At 34.6% G+C, this 16,402-nt stretch overlaps 2 protein-coding genes across 5 annotated transcripts in view; one reads left to right on the forward strand and one right to left on the reverse strand.

Moving 5' to 3' along the window:
• LOC130452771 (A disintegrin and metalloproteinase with thrombospondin motifs 3-like) overlaps nt 1-16,402 on the reverse strand; it is a 93,754-nt gene that overhangs the window by 49,282 nt on the left and 28,070 nt on the right. For 2 of the 4 annotated variants that reach the window (XM_056792203.1, XM_056792219.1), the window contains exons 10-15: nt 14,585-14,763; nt 13,090-13,211; nt 10,101-10,233; nt 9,731-9,987; nt 7,643-7,908; nt 598-847 (exon numbers count right to left, since the gene is read on the reverse strand). In XM_056792203.1, the coding sequence (XP_056648181.1) occupies nt 598-847; nt 7,643-7,908; nt 9,731-9,987; nt 10,101-10,233; nt 13,090-13,211; nt 14,585-14,763 (1,207 nt within the window). The remainder of the gene's footprint in view (nt 1-597; nt 848-7,642; nt 7,909-9,730; nt 9,988-10,100; nt 10,234-13,089; nt 13,212-14,584; nt 14,764-16,402) is intronic. The other 2 variants (XM_056792211.1, XM_056792229.1) reach the window with 1 other exon arrangement.
• Nucleotides 1-16,402, forward strand: part of LOC130452791 (corticotropin-releasing factor receptor 1-like) — a 48,092-nt gene that overhangs the window by 23,437 nt on the left and 8,253 nt on the right. The gene's annotated exons all lie outside the window — the stretch shown is intronic.

Here is a 16,402-nt window from a genome sequence, read left to right on the forward strand (position 1 = left end):
ATATTGTGCCAACATTGACAGTACTTGAGAATTAGCTGTTCGTAAGACAAAATATTTTTGAGAAAATTAAGATGCAGTATGTGCTTGCTCTATATTCAATTAAGGAACAGATGGTTCGTCCGACCTTTTCACTAAGTGCCTTGATGAAACTTCTGCGGAGAGTCATCCTCCATGTGTGGTATCAATTTCAATTGTACGAGGCGCTGGAGTATAGATGATATATAGAAGGGGGGCTAGTATGGAGCCTTGTGTAACTCCAATAAGGGAGTTAAGGTAAGAAAACGAATTTGGCACTAATGGAGAGGGTTAGTAAGATATGAATATATCAATTTCATTATATGGCAATCGAATAGTTAGAAGCTTCCTAGCGGGTCCGGCATGCCAAACCTGATCGAAACTTTTTGAGCCCCCATGAAGATGGCAGCGACGCACTGTTTTCGGTTGACTGTTGAATGAATAAACAAATAAAAGTTAGTTGAGAACAAGATTCTCCATAAGAAATATTAGATTTTTTACTACTAAATGAGTAACTAAACATGAAAAATGTCAAGCCAAAATATTAATATGAAGCATATGAAAATGATCAATATAATTTACCTGAGTCCAATTTCCAAATGTCCAAAAAGATAAACAAGGTTTCCTGTTACAAAATTTTAAACTAGACGGCTTAGTGTCCCCGTCACATCTAATTGGATTCACCATGAATCTCCATGGATTTTTTATTGTACTATTTGTAGATTCTAGTACAGAACCTGGCAGGCAATAGATTTCTCTATGTTGAACTCCTAAAGTACCACAAGACGTAGTACAAGGCTCCCATTCTCCTGGCACCCATTTAAAACTACAACTAAATCAGAGACAATCAGATTTCCGAACTATTCCGAACACGTAAGATGCCGACGTAATTCTTAGTTTATAACCGCGAGCAATTATGTCATCAAACACGTTCAACTGCAACTGTTGATACTCGAAGTGAAAGATTTCCAATCAGTCGAGTGTATGTTAAATTTAATTATTTTATCTCGAAGGACCGTTGTGAATTATTTGATATTTAGGTTGTAAACAAAAGAAGTTTCTAGTTTCGAGTCATTTATTATACTGGTTACCTGACCCTAGCCGATGTCGCCTCGAAAACGAATTAAAGAAATGTACGGCGTTGCCGGCTCTATAAAAAGATATACTATATATAGATATGTACAAATACTTGCAGTGAACTGGAACATGCCGCCCCCTTTGAAAGGTTTAGCATTAAACTTTCAAGATAAGTAAAATTAACAAATACATTAATAAATTAACAAAAATACGTTTATACATTCGAATCCAACTAAAATTAAATTCCTTCATTAGGTAAAACACATATTTTTGAGACAGGCCTTTTTAACACTGCATTCACTGTTATCACCGTTACCACTCTCGTTATTCCGTCACTTCCTGGGTGAAGTTCGACGATTCTGCCCAGACTCCATTGAAGAGGTGGTAGATGATCTTCCTTTATAAGGACAAGTATTCCAGGTTTTAGAAAATTTGGGTAATGATGTTTCCACTTCCTCCTGACTTGGAGTTCTGATATGTATTCTTTGGACCAGCGTGTCCAAAAGTTTTGAGTCATTTTATTGCAGCGCCTTAGTCTCGATAACAATGACTCCTTCACGATAGTACAATTTGGTGTTGGTAAAGCCGTAAGAGCTTCTCCGATCAAAAAATGTGCTGGGGTTATAGGGTTAAGATCAGTAGGGTCACAGGAAAGAGGATAGAGTGGTCGTGAGTTTAAACATGCCTCGATCTGCGCGAGTACCGTACTGAATTCTTCATAAGTGAGTATTGATTCTCCAATGACACGTTTTATATGATATTTCGTTGATTTCACTCCAGCTTCCCAAATGCCTCCGAAATTTGGAGATCTGGGCGGGATAAAATGCCAATTAATTCCTTATTGTCCCATTTCAGTTAAGACCTGGCCTTCAGCTGATTTTAAGAATTTTTGTATTTCAGCATTAGCGCCAACGTAAGTTTTAGCATTATCAGAATAGATATTTACACATTTACCACGTCTTGACATGAAGCGATGTAATGCAGCGAAAAATGAGTCTGTACTTAAATCGCTAGTAACCTCTAAATGTATCGCTTTCGTAGACAGACAGACAAACAGACAAATATATCCCTTAGTTACATTAAATTTTCGAGTTTTCCGATCTCTTAATTTGAATGGACCGCAATAATCTATGCCACAGTTTAAAAACGATCTGCTTGGAGTTACTCGAATATCTGGTAAATCACCCATTAAATAATTTAGTGCCTTTGGTTTTACTCGGAAGCACGTGACACAATTGTGAATAGTTTTTTTTATTAGATTACGCGCCGATATTATCCAATATCGTTCGCGTAATGATGCTAAAACTTGTGGGTGGACCCGCGTGCAATAAACGGATATGTTCATATTGTACGGTTAATTTTGATAGAGTATGTTTGCCAGAAAGTATTATCGGAAATTTTTTGTCAAAGTTGAAATTTGATTTTGTTAATCTCCCGCCAACTCTGAGGATGCCCTAGCTGTCTAAAATTGGGTTTAGTTGTAACAAGTTACTTCCTTTACTTACTGTATTGATTTGTCGTATATCGGATATTTAAGTACAAAACGTTTGAATTTGAAAGATTTTAATCAACGTTTTTAACGAATTTTCTAATTCTTGACAAGTTAAAGGACCGTACTCCTTATGCTCCGTCATATTTAATGTGTTGTTTCGAAATCTCAATATGTATGCTACTACACGTTGTAGTTTAGTCAATTTGGAGTATTTATTGAATAGATTCAAACTGTCGATCGCTACTAAAGTCCTTGCAGGTTTACTTTGCAATTCTACTTTGATTTCTTGCGAATAATTTGAGTTTATATCATTTGTTATGTCGATAGGCCACTTATCTTCTGGTAATTGTAGCCACTCAGGACCTGACCACCATAATTGTAAATTTTTTAAATTTTCAGGATATACGCCTCTGGATATAATATCCGCGGGATTAGACAAAGTATTTATATACCTCTAATCGGTTTTATTAGTCAGATTTTGAATTTCTTCTACCCGGTTGGCAACGAATACCTTCCAAGTACTTGGTATAGACTTTATCCAATGGAGCGTGATCGTGGAATCACTCCATAAACATGTTCTATTGATTGGAAATCGTAATGACGATTTGACTTTATTAACAAGTCTCGCCAGCAGAAGAGCTGCGCATAATTCCAATCGCGGTATTGTGACCAATTTTAACGGAGCTACCTTTGACTTTGCGCAAAGTAAGTTGATTTGACAATTTCCAATATTATCTATAGAACGCAAATATAGGTAGGCACCATAAGAAGTTTTGGATGCGTTAGCAAATCCATGTAATTGTATTAGCACTACGTTCTCGCATAAGACATGACGAGGGATATGAATATTCCGTAAGTGATGTAATTGATTGTAAAATGTTTGCCACTCATTCAAAATAATTGTGGGTAATTCACTATCAATCAATCAATTTTTTGTAGCCATAATTTTTGAAGCAGAATTTTTGCAATTATGATTACTGGTCCAAGTAGTCCTAGAGGGTCATATATTTGAGCTATTACTGACAGCATTGCGCGCTTGTTAATCAACCTTTGGTTATTAAATTCCCGTATCGTGTAACTTAAAGTGTCCGAGTTATAATGCCATAGTAATCCCAAAGTGCGTGTTTCATTTTCCTTGCCAATATTCAGTATAACATCTGACTGTGAATTGTAAATATTTTCTAATATTTTATTACTATTTGAAACCCACTTATTCAATGAGAATTGTCCTGATTTCAATATTAAACTTATTTCGTGATATAAAGTATGTAATTCCTCCAAGTCATCTGAACCTGTTAAAAGGTCGTCGACATAAAAATCATTTAAAATGATTTTGCTTGCAATGGGGTAAGTTTCTATATGTTGATAAGCCAGTTCGTGAAGACACCGAATGGCTAGAAAGGGTGCAGACGCTGTACCATACGTTACTGTGTTCAGCTCATACTGTTCGATTGATTTTGTTGTATCTGTACGCCACCAGATTTTCTGTAATTTTCTATCATCAGGATGTATTAAAATTTGGCGATACATTTTCGTAATATCACCTGCTAGAACAAATTTATGTGTACGAAATCTAGTGATTATCGAGAATAAATTTTGCTGAATTGTGGGCCCTACAAACTGTAAATCGTTCAGTGAATACCCGGAATCAGTTTTGCACGATGCGTCGAACACGACTCGTAATTTAGTAGTTACACTTGATTCTTTCTTTACGAAATGATGTGGTATAAAATAGCCATCGTTTTCCTCACGTTTGTTTTGCAATTTTGACATATGATTTAATTCAATGTATTCACTCATGAATTGACCATACTGCTGTTTCAAATTATCGTTACCCTTTAATTTATTTTCCATAGAATGTAAACGTTTCAACGCGATATTCTTTGATTCGCCTAATAGATTACTAGGGAGTTTTAACGGCAATCTAACAATAAAACGTCCATCTTCTGCACGTTGTGTTGTTGTTTTAAATAGAGCTTCGATTTCTACATCATTAGATGAAACTGGAGCATTTTCATATTCTTCAATTTGCCAAAATTTCTTCAATTGGTTGTCAATTTCCGAATTTGAAATGAAGTTGCAACGCGTTAAGTAATTTGCAATAGTTTGTGGAATCTCGCCTGAGATAATCCACCCAAACAACGTTTTTTGTAGGACTGGATTATTGTGACCTAATGATATTTGTCCAATTCGTAATAATTTCCAAAATAAGCCCAACAGCATTTCCACTTGACTTGATTCGTTAAAGTTTGGATCCGCTAGCGTTACATTTTTTGGTATATCCAGAATATTTTTATCAAATGTAAATGCTGGTAATTTATCTGTAATTTGTGGTATTATTAAACAATTTATTTTAAATTCTATTGAGTTAATATTTGAACGTATGTTTACATCTGACGAATATTTAATTTGACTGCACGAATTATTTAAACCGGAAACAGCCATGTTTATTTTTGATTGTTCGATCTTTAACTGGTTTACAAGATTTTGTGTGATGAAGTTAGATTGCGAACCCGAATCAAGCAATACGCGACATATGTGAGCATTTCCGTATACATCTAGTACCTTGATTAGTGCTGTAGATAGAAGAACTTGACTCATATTTACACTTGTATGAACTACTACAGTTTGATTTTCAGATTTGTTTTCCCTCGAATTAGTTTGTCGGCTTGTTGTTGGTGCATTCGACTCACCCTGTATATTTTCGAAGTGTAATAAACTATGATGACGCTTTTGACAACCTTTACAGTTCGAGTTACTGCGACAATCAGCATTTTTGTGGTTAGACTTTAGGCAATTAGTACAAAGACGATGCTCTTTAACTACATTGAATCGTTTATTTGGTGTTAGTTTAATAAATTCTGGGCAAATTTGCAGTTGATGATTCATTTTACATAGACTACACGTTAAGTTTTCATTTGATATGAAAGCTTTCGATTTTATATTTTTATCATATGACGTTGATGGTGTTATCCTTTCCAGAAATGCGCATTTTTCTCTTAAAAATGTCGTTAATTCAGTTAGCGACGGTAAAGTTTCAGCCTTTTGTTTTTTCTCCCAATCGCGGCGCGTAATGGAGTCTAGTTTATTTGAAATTATGTATATTAATAACGTATCCCAATGTTTTACGGGTTGTTCAAGAACTTCTAATGCTCTTGTATGCTTAATGAAACCGTCAAATAGCTGTCGTAAGGCGAAATATGATTCTTTGTTTACCGCGGGTAAATTAAAAATAGCTTTTACATGGTTATTAACTAAAAGAACTTTATTTTCGAATCTTTCTGTGAATAGCTTCCAAGCGATATCATAATTTGCTGCGGATATTTCCAAGGAATGTATTATGTCTGCTGCCTCGCCCTTCAATGATAAGCGCAATAATGAAATTTTTGAATTTCAGATAAGTCCGAATTGTTGTGAATTATTGATTTAAATGTATCTTTAAAATAAAGCCACTGACTGTAATTTCCGTCAAAACATGGTAAATTTATAGTAGGTAGCTTAACGTTACTTAATTTATTTGAACGTAATGAACTGCCAGATGATGATGATGATGATGATGATGATTTACGAATTTCCTGTCTGTTTGAATCAATTAAACCTTTGGCAAGAGATATGCAATTATAGTATTCATCTTCAAAATTTTGTCTTTCTAAATTTTCAGTCTCGAAATTATCTTCAAGTACCTCAATTTGACTTTGAATGTCGCAAAATTGTTCCCAATTAATTTCTAATTTATTTAAACGTATTTCTAATTGAAGTATATCTGGATTGTCGGTATCTAATTTGTCATAAAAATTTTTAAAACGAGTTAAGCTACCTTTAATAGATGCTCTTTTAATAAAAGTTCTCGAAGGTTCGACATTTTGTGTTTATTTATTTCAAGTTTTAGAAAAAATGCCTGAATTGAATAGAATTTGTAACAAAAAACAGTATTATTTTCCGCTCAGATCGAAGGCATGCATAAAATCGTTAACATAAAGGAATCAGCAAAAAATAGGAAAGCACTCTGACCTTGTAGTTTTATGTGATAGCTGGCTGCGACAAGCGAGTTGTGTTTGTTATTCGGCAGATTGGAACAATACCAAACCAATGCATGTTGTGTAGACGCAACTATTATGCGTAAATTGAAATTGATTATCACAATTTATTTGCTGTTTCATCCGGCTGCGAACGGACCAAAAATGTTGCTGTTTCATCCGGCTGCGAACGGACCAAAAATGTTGCTGTTTCACCCGGCTGCGAACGGACCAAAAATGTTGCTGTTTCATCCGGCTGCGAACGGACCAAAAATGTTGCTGTTTCATCCGGCTGCGAACGGACCAAAAATGTTGCTGTTTCACCCGGCTGCGAACGGACCAAAAATGTTGCTGTTTCACCCGGCTGCGAACGGACCAAAAATGTTGCTGTTTCATCCGGCTGCGAACGGACCAAAAATGTTGATACTCGAAGTGAAAGATTTCCAATCAGTCGAGTGTATGTTAAATTTAATTATTTTATCTCGAAGGACCGTTGAGAATTACTTGATATTTAAGTTGTAAACAAAAGAAGTTTCTAGTTTCGAGTCATTTATTATACTGGTTACCTGACCCTAGCCGATGTCGCCTCGAAAACGAATTAAAGAAATGTACGGCGTTGCCGGCTCTATAAAAAGATATACTACATATAGATATGTACAAATACTTGCAGTGAACTGCAACAGCAACTATCCATTGCACAGCCGCGACCGCGACCCACTTGTTTTCTTCACACCCTAACTTATATAAAATGAAACAGTTTTCTAAGTTGTTGGTTGTATTGTTAACATAATCTTGTGTGTCGTGCCCATTTCATAAATATACAAAGGGTTACACATAAAACAAAAACTACGCTTATGAATCGAATACTCACATTTTGTACCCAAAATAGTTATATTTTGAATACATAACCTCAAAATATGAATTCAATTAATTCTATTCTAATCCTGGATTTCTGTTACGTAAACTTTTTATAGATATCAAGATTATATCTCAGACTTATAGTTGGGTTTCTTCAAATTCTTTAAAAAAAATAGTGTTTTACCTGAATGTATTACAACTTTCGATGTCCAGCTTCGGTTTCTGAAATAATGAACAATGCGTCCTTTTAACAATTTTGTTATTGTTGTTATCGAAACAAGCAGCTGTTCTTTGTCTTCTACCTCCTTCGCAACTAACAGAACATGGACCCCAGCCTCCAAGAATCCACACGAAACGTGAAGAAGGCAACAAATAATCTTTATGAATGGAATATTCTGTTGAATAGGAAATGTTAATACCCAAACGAAGGTCTGATTTATCTACCACTATCTGAAAAATGATTTTTAAAGATTTCGTAAGAAATATTAGTTATTAAACTGCATCATGGTCGCAGACTACTCCATGCTAAAAAAGCAAACTGTTTAATTTAGTTAAAAAATATTTAGATCCTTTCCTTTGCGGGTCCTTGAATTGCGAAATGGTAAATATTATTTGCAAAAAAATATTCGCTGCTTGTAGGTAACTACTGTGCCTTAAGAATACGTAAATTAAAACAGATACTGCAAATAAAATATTCAGTTTTTTAAGACTTCAACCAGCTGCTAGATCAGCGATAAACACAAAAGGAAAAAATAAACTTAGCTCCGTAAAACGGGCGGTGCAAAATGTACAAAAATTTTTAAAATTACCAAAATTTGTTACTAATAAGTTGTTTGATGGATTGACGTCAATTAATGTCTAATGTCTATTTCTGTCTATTGGTGTCGATTGACGTTCACTGAAAGTGATTGAAGTCGATTGCCAATTGATGTTGCCTGATGTCTATTGGCGTCTAACGAGGTTGATTGACTTCAATTAACTAATATCAAATGTTTCGGTTTAAATCGATTGACATACATTGTCAATTGATGTCGATTGACGTCCATTGAAGTTGAGTGATTTTGATTGTCAAATGATGGCGATTGATATCCATTGAAGTCGATTAATATCGATTGTCATTTGATGTTGATTGATCTCAACATACATCGATTTGTAAGTTAATGTTAATAGCTGCCTTTCGATGTCTATTGAAGTCGAATGTTGTTGATAGACGTCAATTGATTTCGATGTTGTCAATTGATGTCGATTGACGTCTATTGAAGTGAATTAATATCAACATATGTCGATTATAAATTGTTGTTGATTGATGTCTTTCGATATCTATTGACGTCAACTATTGTCGATAGACGTCAACTGATGTTGACTGATGTCTATTGACGTTGAGTGACTTCAATTAATTGACAACTAATGTTTCGATTGAAATCATACATTGTCAATTGATGTCGATTGACGTCTATTAAAGTGAATTGATGTTCATTGACAAATTATGGCGATTGATGTCAATTGAAGTCGATTGATATCGATTGTCAATTGATGTTGACTGATGTCTATTGACGTTGAGTGACTTCAATTAACTGATAACTAATGTTTCGATTGAAATCGATTGACATACATTGTCAATTGATGTCGATTGACGTCTATTAAAGTGAATTGATGTTCATTGACAAATTATGGCGATTGATGTCAATTGAAGTCGATTGATATCGATTGTCATTTGATGTTGATTGATCTCAACATACATCGATTTGTAAGTTAATGTTAATAGCTGCATTTCGATGTCTATTGAAGTCGAATGTTGTTGATAGACGTCAATTGATGTCGATTGACGTCCATTAAAGTGGATTAACGTTCGTTGTCAATTATTGTCGATTGACATTAATTAAAGTACATTGATGTTATTGTCAAAAATCAATTGATATCAACGTATGTTGATTATAAATTGTTGTTGATTGGTGTTTTTCGATGTTTATTGACGTATCGATAGACGACAATTGATGCCGATTGTCAATTGGTTTCGATTGATGTTTTTTTTTATCTCTATGTAGACTGACGTCAACTAAGATTTCTAATGTAGACCAAAATGTCCATTAAAGTCAGTTAGATGCCGATAGTCAGCAAAAATTTGTTGCTATTGTTAACTGCTATTATTTTGTTGCTCAATTCGATCCCCAAAAAAAGTTTTGACGTCAAACTAACAGCAACAATTCAAAATTTTTATCAATTTGAGAAATAAATGCACAGTTGTAAGAATGCACTCGAATAATGTACTTACCAGCACAACCATTTCCGAATGTATAGGTCCTTTAGCCCAAATTGCATATCTATTATTGACTCGTTGATAGTGAAACCTAGCACCTTCAAAAATTTTATTGCGCACCACTGAGTCTGGAGATATGACTGAATAACTTTTTCTTTTTCTATTTTTCAGAATTACAGCCATTACGGGATTATCTGAATGATACTTCGTTAAATTGATTTCTGTTTTCAACTCGTGAGCTTGTTCCGGAAATACGGATATTCTACTTGATTCTATATATATATAAAAAAACGAAGTTTAAATTCTTTTCCGATAAAAATTATGAAGAAATACGATTGTATAAGCGCTGTACGTCAAATTGTGAGCGTATAAAATTCGCTTCTACCTTTTTTAAGACGTCTTCTATCAAACCTCTTCATCTCAATACAATCTGAATTGTCTCCGCCGCAAACACCACATCTATCTCTTCGTAATGGAGAGTGGAGGATCCCATCACAACCGACTACGTGGCACACTCCCTGAAATCAATTTCTCTCCGGATTATAACGGTTAATCTCGGGGTTGGTTGAAAACGGCAATGGCGCACTTCATTTTTATATATATCTTAATTTCAGAAATTGGTATTCTCATCAAAAAATCTATTTACCAACAGTGGTATAAATTAGAGCAGTTGATACTGTCTTGCAAATCATATTTCTGGAATCATCATTGATAGCAGTGAGAATTGAATTCATTGATCCACTTTCTTTCTTCTTCTTTCTTCGGTGCTTTTTTTATTTTTCTACTGTTGCAAAGACGAACTTGGGGATTTTACAACCCATGCTATTCTACTTATAACTTCCCAAAGCTTGATTTTCCGAATCTCTTGGCTCTTTTCAACGTTTCTTTTAATATCAGCAGCTCATTTTCTAGTAGTATTCAAATGAATTTCAGAGTAGTGGAAAGAGGGACACGGTGGACCGTCGGTCAGAGAGGTCTTTGGCTTTAAATCATATCAAAACACATGGATTTGTGAATAATGTGGCAACACTGTATAGATCGAGTGACAGCGAACGCCCGTGTCTTTGTTAATTGAATAAACAGTGAGAAAAATATTGGTTTTGAAAGTAAATTTGAAAAAAAAATCATTAAATTATCTTTATACAAATTTTCAATATGAATTTTGTGATTGAACTACAATATATAAGATTTCGTATATAATTGATAATATTTCATTATAAACTAGTCACGTGTTTTTTTTGTAACTACTATATTTAGGGCACAAAGGACTGATTATTTTTGGGGCACAAAGGACCAGAGGTGCCTTCTGTCACTGAAGTAGCTGAATCTTCGACATACCCACTATTTTGTTCAACTGAACCTAAGCCTCTGAATTGGAAATGGTTGTCTTGCCTTTCTATCAACTTCCTAGAGTTGGTGTACTCAATCCAACACTATAATCTAGCAAAACGTCTGTGTTTTCCTCTTTTTTCTTTGGAGATAATGATCCGAAATCTTGAAATACTTGATTTGTTCATTCAAGGTTATATTTGCGCACTATCTCTATGTAGATATAATCGGTTTGAGACGGTTCGGATCTCCCGCTTGGTTTCATGTTCAAAGTTGCAGGGTTTTCGAGTCCATTAGCTCATTCTTTATAGTAACCACGTTTCATATGTTTTTATCGGCTTGCTGTTTGAAATATATTTATTAATCTCGTACTACATTCTGATAAATGCTGAAAATGTTGGGTAGCGCAAAAATCCAAATGATACACGCTACTGCAAAATTTTAACGAGATTATTATACCAGCCGTCACCGGCGCATTCGCTATGTCAAATCTCTCACATCATTAATCTTTCTAACTTATACGAGGTTATGATGAACGTTAGCGACGTCTCTTATGTAGGGTAGTATTTTAGGGCATCTCGATGCCGACAGAGTCCTTATTCGGAATATAGTGATAATTGAAAATCAATGACACGCGTTCGGTATACGGTAAAGGGTGAAATCGAAGGGACGGAAATAGATTTTAACCTTGAAATATTCTCAATAAATGTTTGTCATTATTAAAACTACGAGGAAATCGAATGAAAATACATTTAATAATACGGGGGAATTGAGAAAAGTTCAAAATCGAAATATATATAATTATATTACAAAAAATTGTATAGAAGCTTTCCAGACATTGTAATAGTGACCCTATCCCACTCAATAACAACTTAAAAATAATCTATAACCCAGCTATTATAAAGAAAAACAAATTCTCAGTGTTATTATGATAACGCAAGTCGATTATGAATTGATACATGTCAATGTTTTCAAATTGACACTTTTGGTAACTTTATAGGATGTCTTGTTATGTCGTTGGTCCGGAAACTTATCTAACAACCCTCGTATGTAGGCAATTTTTTCCGAAATGTATTTCGGACTATTTGAGTTAATTCAGCACGCGGGTTAGAAATACTTGAAAAAGGATAAAAAGGCTTGGCCATTATCCGGGCTTGGTTCCAGGAAAATGAACCGTTAAGAAATGGTTTGCTAAATTTCAAAAATTCAGCACCGAGGACCATAGACGCAGTAGAAGCCCCAATGAAGAAGTTACCGACTAAATCATCATAACATTCCACAAATTAATGTTGGATAATGAAAAAGTGAATTTGATCGAAATAGATAAAGACATGGCTCCAGCATTTCACAGCGGACAGTTGGCCGAGATAAACCGACTCCAAATCTTAGAAAGATGCAAAAGTCGGCTGGTTTGTTCGCATTAAGTTCAGACTGACGCACGCAGTGGAAATCTACTCAGAGGAAATATTTCTTGTAAATGATGTCCATTAAACAATCTGTAGACGAAGCTATGCGGAAAACATGTATGATCTACAAAACATGCCAAAGTTAGTCAAGAACATAAGCTGACACCAAATATATCATGAATGACTATGGGAGACGAAATACTGGAAAGAGTTAAGAGATGTGACTACCAGGGTATAAGTGTAGATTTCTCCGAGAATGACTATTTAGAAATAAGGATCCGAATCGAGAAAGCCCCTTTATCGTTTATAAAAAACAAGAAGCTTCTCTGTAACCGCAATTGTATAAATTGAGCGTGGAATTGCTTCCGAATCTACCACATTCTCCAGATCTGGCCACCATCGACTTTTTCCTCTTTTCAAACCTCAAAAGGATGTTCGCTGGACTAAAATTTCGCTCCGATGAATAGGTTATGAAACTGAAGGCTATTTGGAGGCTAAAGACAAATCGTACTATAAAAATTAGTCGAAGCGTTGATATAATAAATCTATGCTAACCCAAAAGCCCAAATTATGTGAAATATGAAATCTCTAATAGTTTTAATTGTCTAATATCTATAATATGGTGTTAAAACTGATTACCTGGACACATATATTATCGTTATTTTCATAAGAGCAAAGAGATCCATCTACCAAATTTTCATCAGTGAAATAAATTTCTCTTTTATCGGCATTCAAGCATATAAACTTGCATTTTTTAGCATCTAGAAATTGATATAACATATATTAATAAGAAGTATTGACGTCTGTTTTAGAATAAGAACTATCGTTTATTTCAAATAACTCTAGGTCTAGCTCTAGGCTTGTGAATGATGTAGATGTACCTTCTACCTCTCTTGTTAAACAACTGGTCCACTTAAACAGGATCTAATTTCGACTGGTACCTGGACTTGCAGCCGGGCATCACAAACGATCTGCAGTGCAACTGGTGCATTTAGAAGAATTAAACTGCCCATTACTCAAGCGCGCGAGGTTCAAAAACTTGAGCAAGCCTCACAGTGTGCCTAAGGACATGGTTTGTTTGTAATTTCAAGTTGGCCTATGTGCTTAACGGTCTCTGGACGCCTAAAATACTACTATGAATTCAACCTAACCTTACCTAATCTAACAATCCAATGTAACTAAAAGAAAAATTCGTTTTCCATATTTTATATGAGCTTCGAGGGCTAGGAATACTTCTTGAGTACGACATAAATTGGAACTACTTCGCTATTTTACAGCTTAAAGTTAACTAAATACCCTGCACCAATTCGTGATCATTAGAGGCAAGGTTTTAAGCAGTTTTCCGACAGAAAATCCTATTTTACTTTGTCACAAACTAGAAAACGGTTTTCCATAGACGCTTACGGTACGAGACACATACGACATTAATGTATATACTACCATAATATCTCCAATTTCAATTTGTGCGAGGACCGTTTTTTTTTCAACCTCCGATCGCTCCGTGCAGACGCTACGCGGGCAGAAGAAAGTGAGCGTGCGCTCTAGGCGACTGCGAAGCTCTCGCACTACACACTCCGCCATTGTTGACATTCAGGCGTCAGTCGGCGTTGTGCTACAGCCACGTAAACATGTCTGCCATTATTGAATGTGTCAATTGCGGAATATGATTCGTTTTCTACAGGCTGAAGGCCATACTGCCGCATAAATCCATCGGAGAATGAATTGTGTTTATGGGGAAAACTTTAAAACTTTATGAGTGATGGTGTTGTGCATCAATGGTGTTTAAAAGTTTAAAAGATGTGCATGACGCAAATCTGTCGTTTTAGTTGACCTGGTTCAACGAATTGACAGAATGATTAAGGAAAACCGCAGATTCACCATTACTGCTTTGTCTACGGAATTTCTAGAAGTTTCAAGGTCTGTTTTGTACTCATTAGGGGCTAATTTTGAAGAGGGTATTGAAAATCTTGTCCACAGATATGAAAAACGTCTCAATTTTTGCGGTGATTATGTCGAAAAGTAACTTATATGAATTTCACTTTTATTTATAGCCTAACGGAGATTGCAGAAAAAACGGTCCTCGTATATTTATCAGTATTTTCTTTATAAACGTATTTTTGACAGAATTACTCACTTTCGTCACTTTCGTAAGGTAACCATGTGATATTATCAGCGACTAAATTAAAAATTTTAGGCAAATGTTTACATTGTTGAGCTCTTAGGTCGACGTAAATCTGCGACCCGCATTCGGTGATTTTACACAGACGCCATTCTTCTGAATCCCCTTCGCAAACTTTCCCACCAAACGATGGCCTGTAAAAAATTATTTCGACTGATTTACCGATTTCTGGGAATTGCAGACTATTAACTTAGAATTTGTCATAACTTTCGCTATTAAATTAATTTGTTACTGAATCCAGTACAAAACCATCCGATTTTATCATATAAATCATGAGTAATTTGCCCTAAGTACGTCCCTGTACGATTGTTTGCCATATATGTAATATTCCTATATAGACAGTTTCTATAAGCTGTTCCGACTAAGTGAAACAAATAGTGTATCGTTCTCTTTCTCCTCCGAGTGCTTCAGTTAGTTCTGCGCATCTTTTGAGCGTATGAAGCATGCGCAGTATAGATAAGCTGTCTCTAATGAGAGAGAAAATAAATACTAACGTAGAGACGTTTTTTCCCATAAGAACTGTCTATATGGGAGTATTACATATATGTTGTTTGCGGAAACTAGCATTTGTAACATAAATATCCTTTTATACCAATTTATTTTCATTTGCCACACTTCTGATATTAATTCATTACAAGATGCAAAGTCGTCGAATGTCAAACAAAAGAAATTTCAAATAAATACATCTTCGTTGGGAAGGTAATAAAAACTTTTCCCATTTTTGTTGTCATTAACGAACGCAACGAAAAATACCTTCGTTGTCTCGGAGAAAAAACAAACGTTATTACGATAGGCTATGAAAAATATCTATCATAACCTAAAAATATTACGTGACGGTATTTTTGTGTACTTAAAAACTTTTCTCATTTATTTAACCGTTAAGAATTCTCGTGAAACTTTCACAACGCTTTCTTAATTGTCATTAGTTGACACCCTGCGGTTGAATTAATATATAAAAAATTATTATAGCCTCAGCTTAGATTAAATCTAAATTAGAGTCTCTTTGTTAGAGCTGGGCATATCGGTGCGTTATACTTAGACAGTTATTATACTGTTATTTACTATTAAAACTATCTGTATATTGCAAAAAACTTCTACGTTTGGGTTTTCGGATACGATCTTTTTAACTAAAATATTTTCGATGGTAGCCGAACCGGAAGTCGACTGTAACTTTGTTATTTTATATAGAGCACCCTGTATATTAACACATATTTTAAATCTACGTAAAATTTTAGTATACTTTTGCTTGTAAACTTTTTTAGAAAAAAGTATACTTATTGAGTTATTAATTTTTTTGTAAAATGTTTGACCATTGCAGACCCTTATAAATTATTTTTTTACGAGGATTCCCTTGAAGATATGAGAATGGTTTCTATTCGGTTGCTTTTAGCAAGGTCAGACGTATTTGAATCTATGCTGAAATATTTTTTATTTTATACAGGGTGTGTATAAAAAGTACTCAAAGTTTAATTTCACAAATATCAAATTTCTCTATTTTTTTAAATAGAACCACCTGTTTTTCATATTTTAATGCATTCAGCGGTTAAAAATGAGGGAACTTTATGTATACTTTTCTATACCTAAACCTTACCGTTATTCAGATATTAAATGTTTTCTGTAAAATTTTAGAGATGCAGAAGATGCAAATCTAGACCACACCTGCACCTCTAAAAATTTAAATAAAACATTTAATATCTGAATAAGGTTTAGGTATAGGAGAGTATACAGAATTTACCTTATTTTTCACCCCTGAATGCATTAAAATCGGGTGGT

Source organism: Diorhabda sublineata, chromosome 1 (assembly GCF_026230105.1).
Source record: "Diorhabda sublineata isolate icDioSubl1.1 chromosome 1, icDioSubl1.1, whole genome shotgun sequence".
In the NCBI taxonomy this organism is placed as follows: Eukaryota; Metazoa; Arthropoda; class Insecta; order Coleoptera; family Chrysomelidae; genus Diorhabda; species Diorhabda sublineata.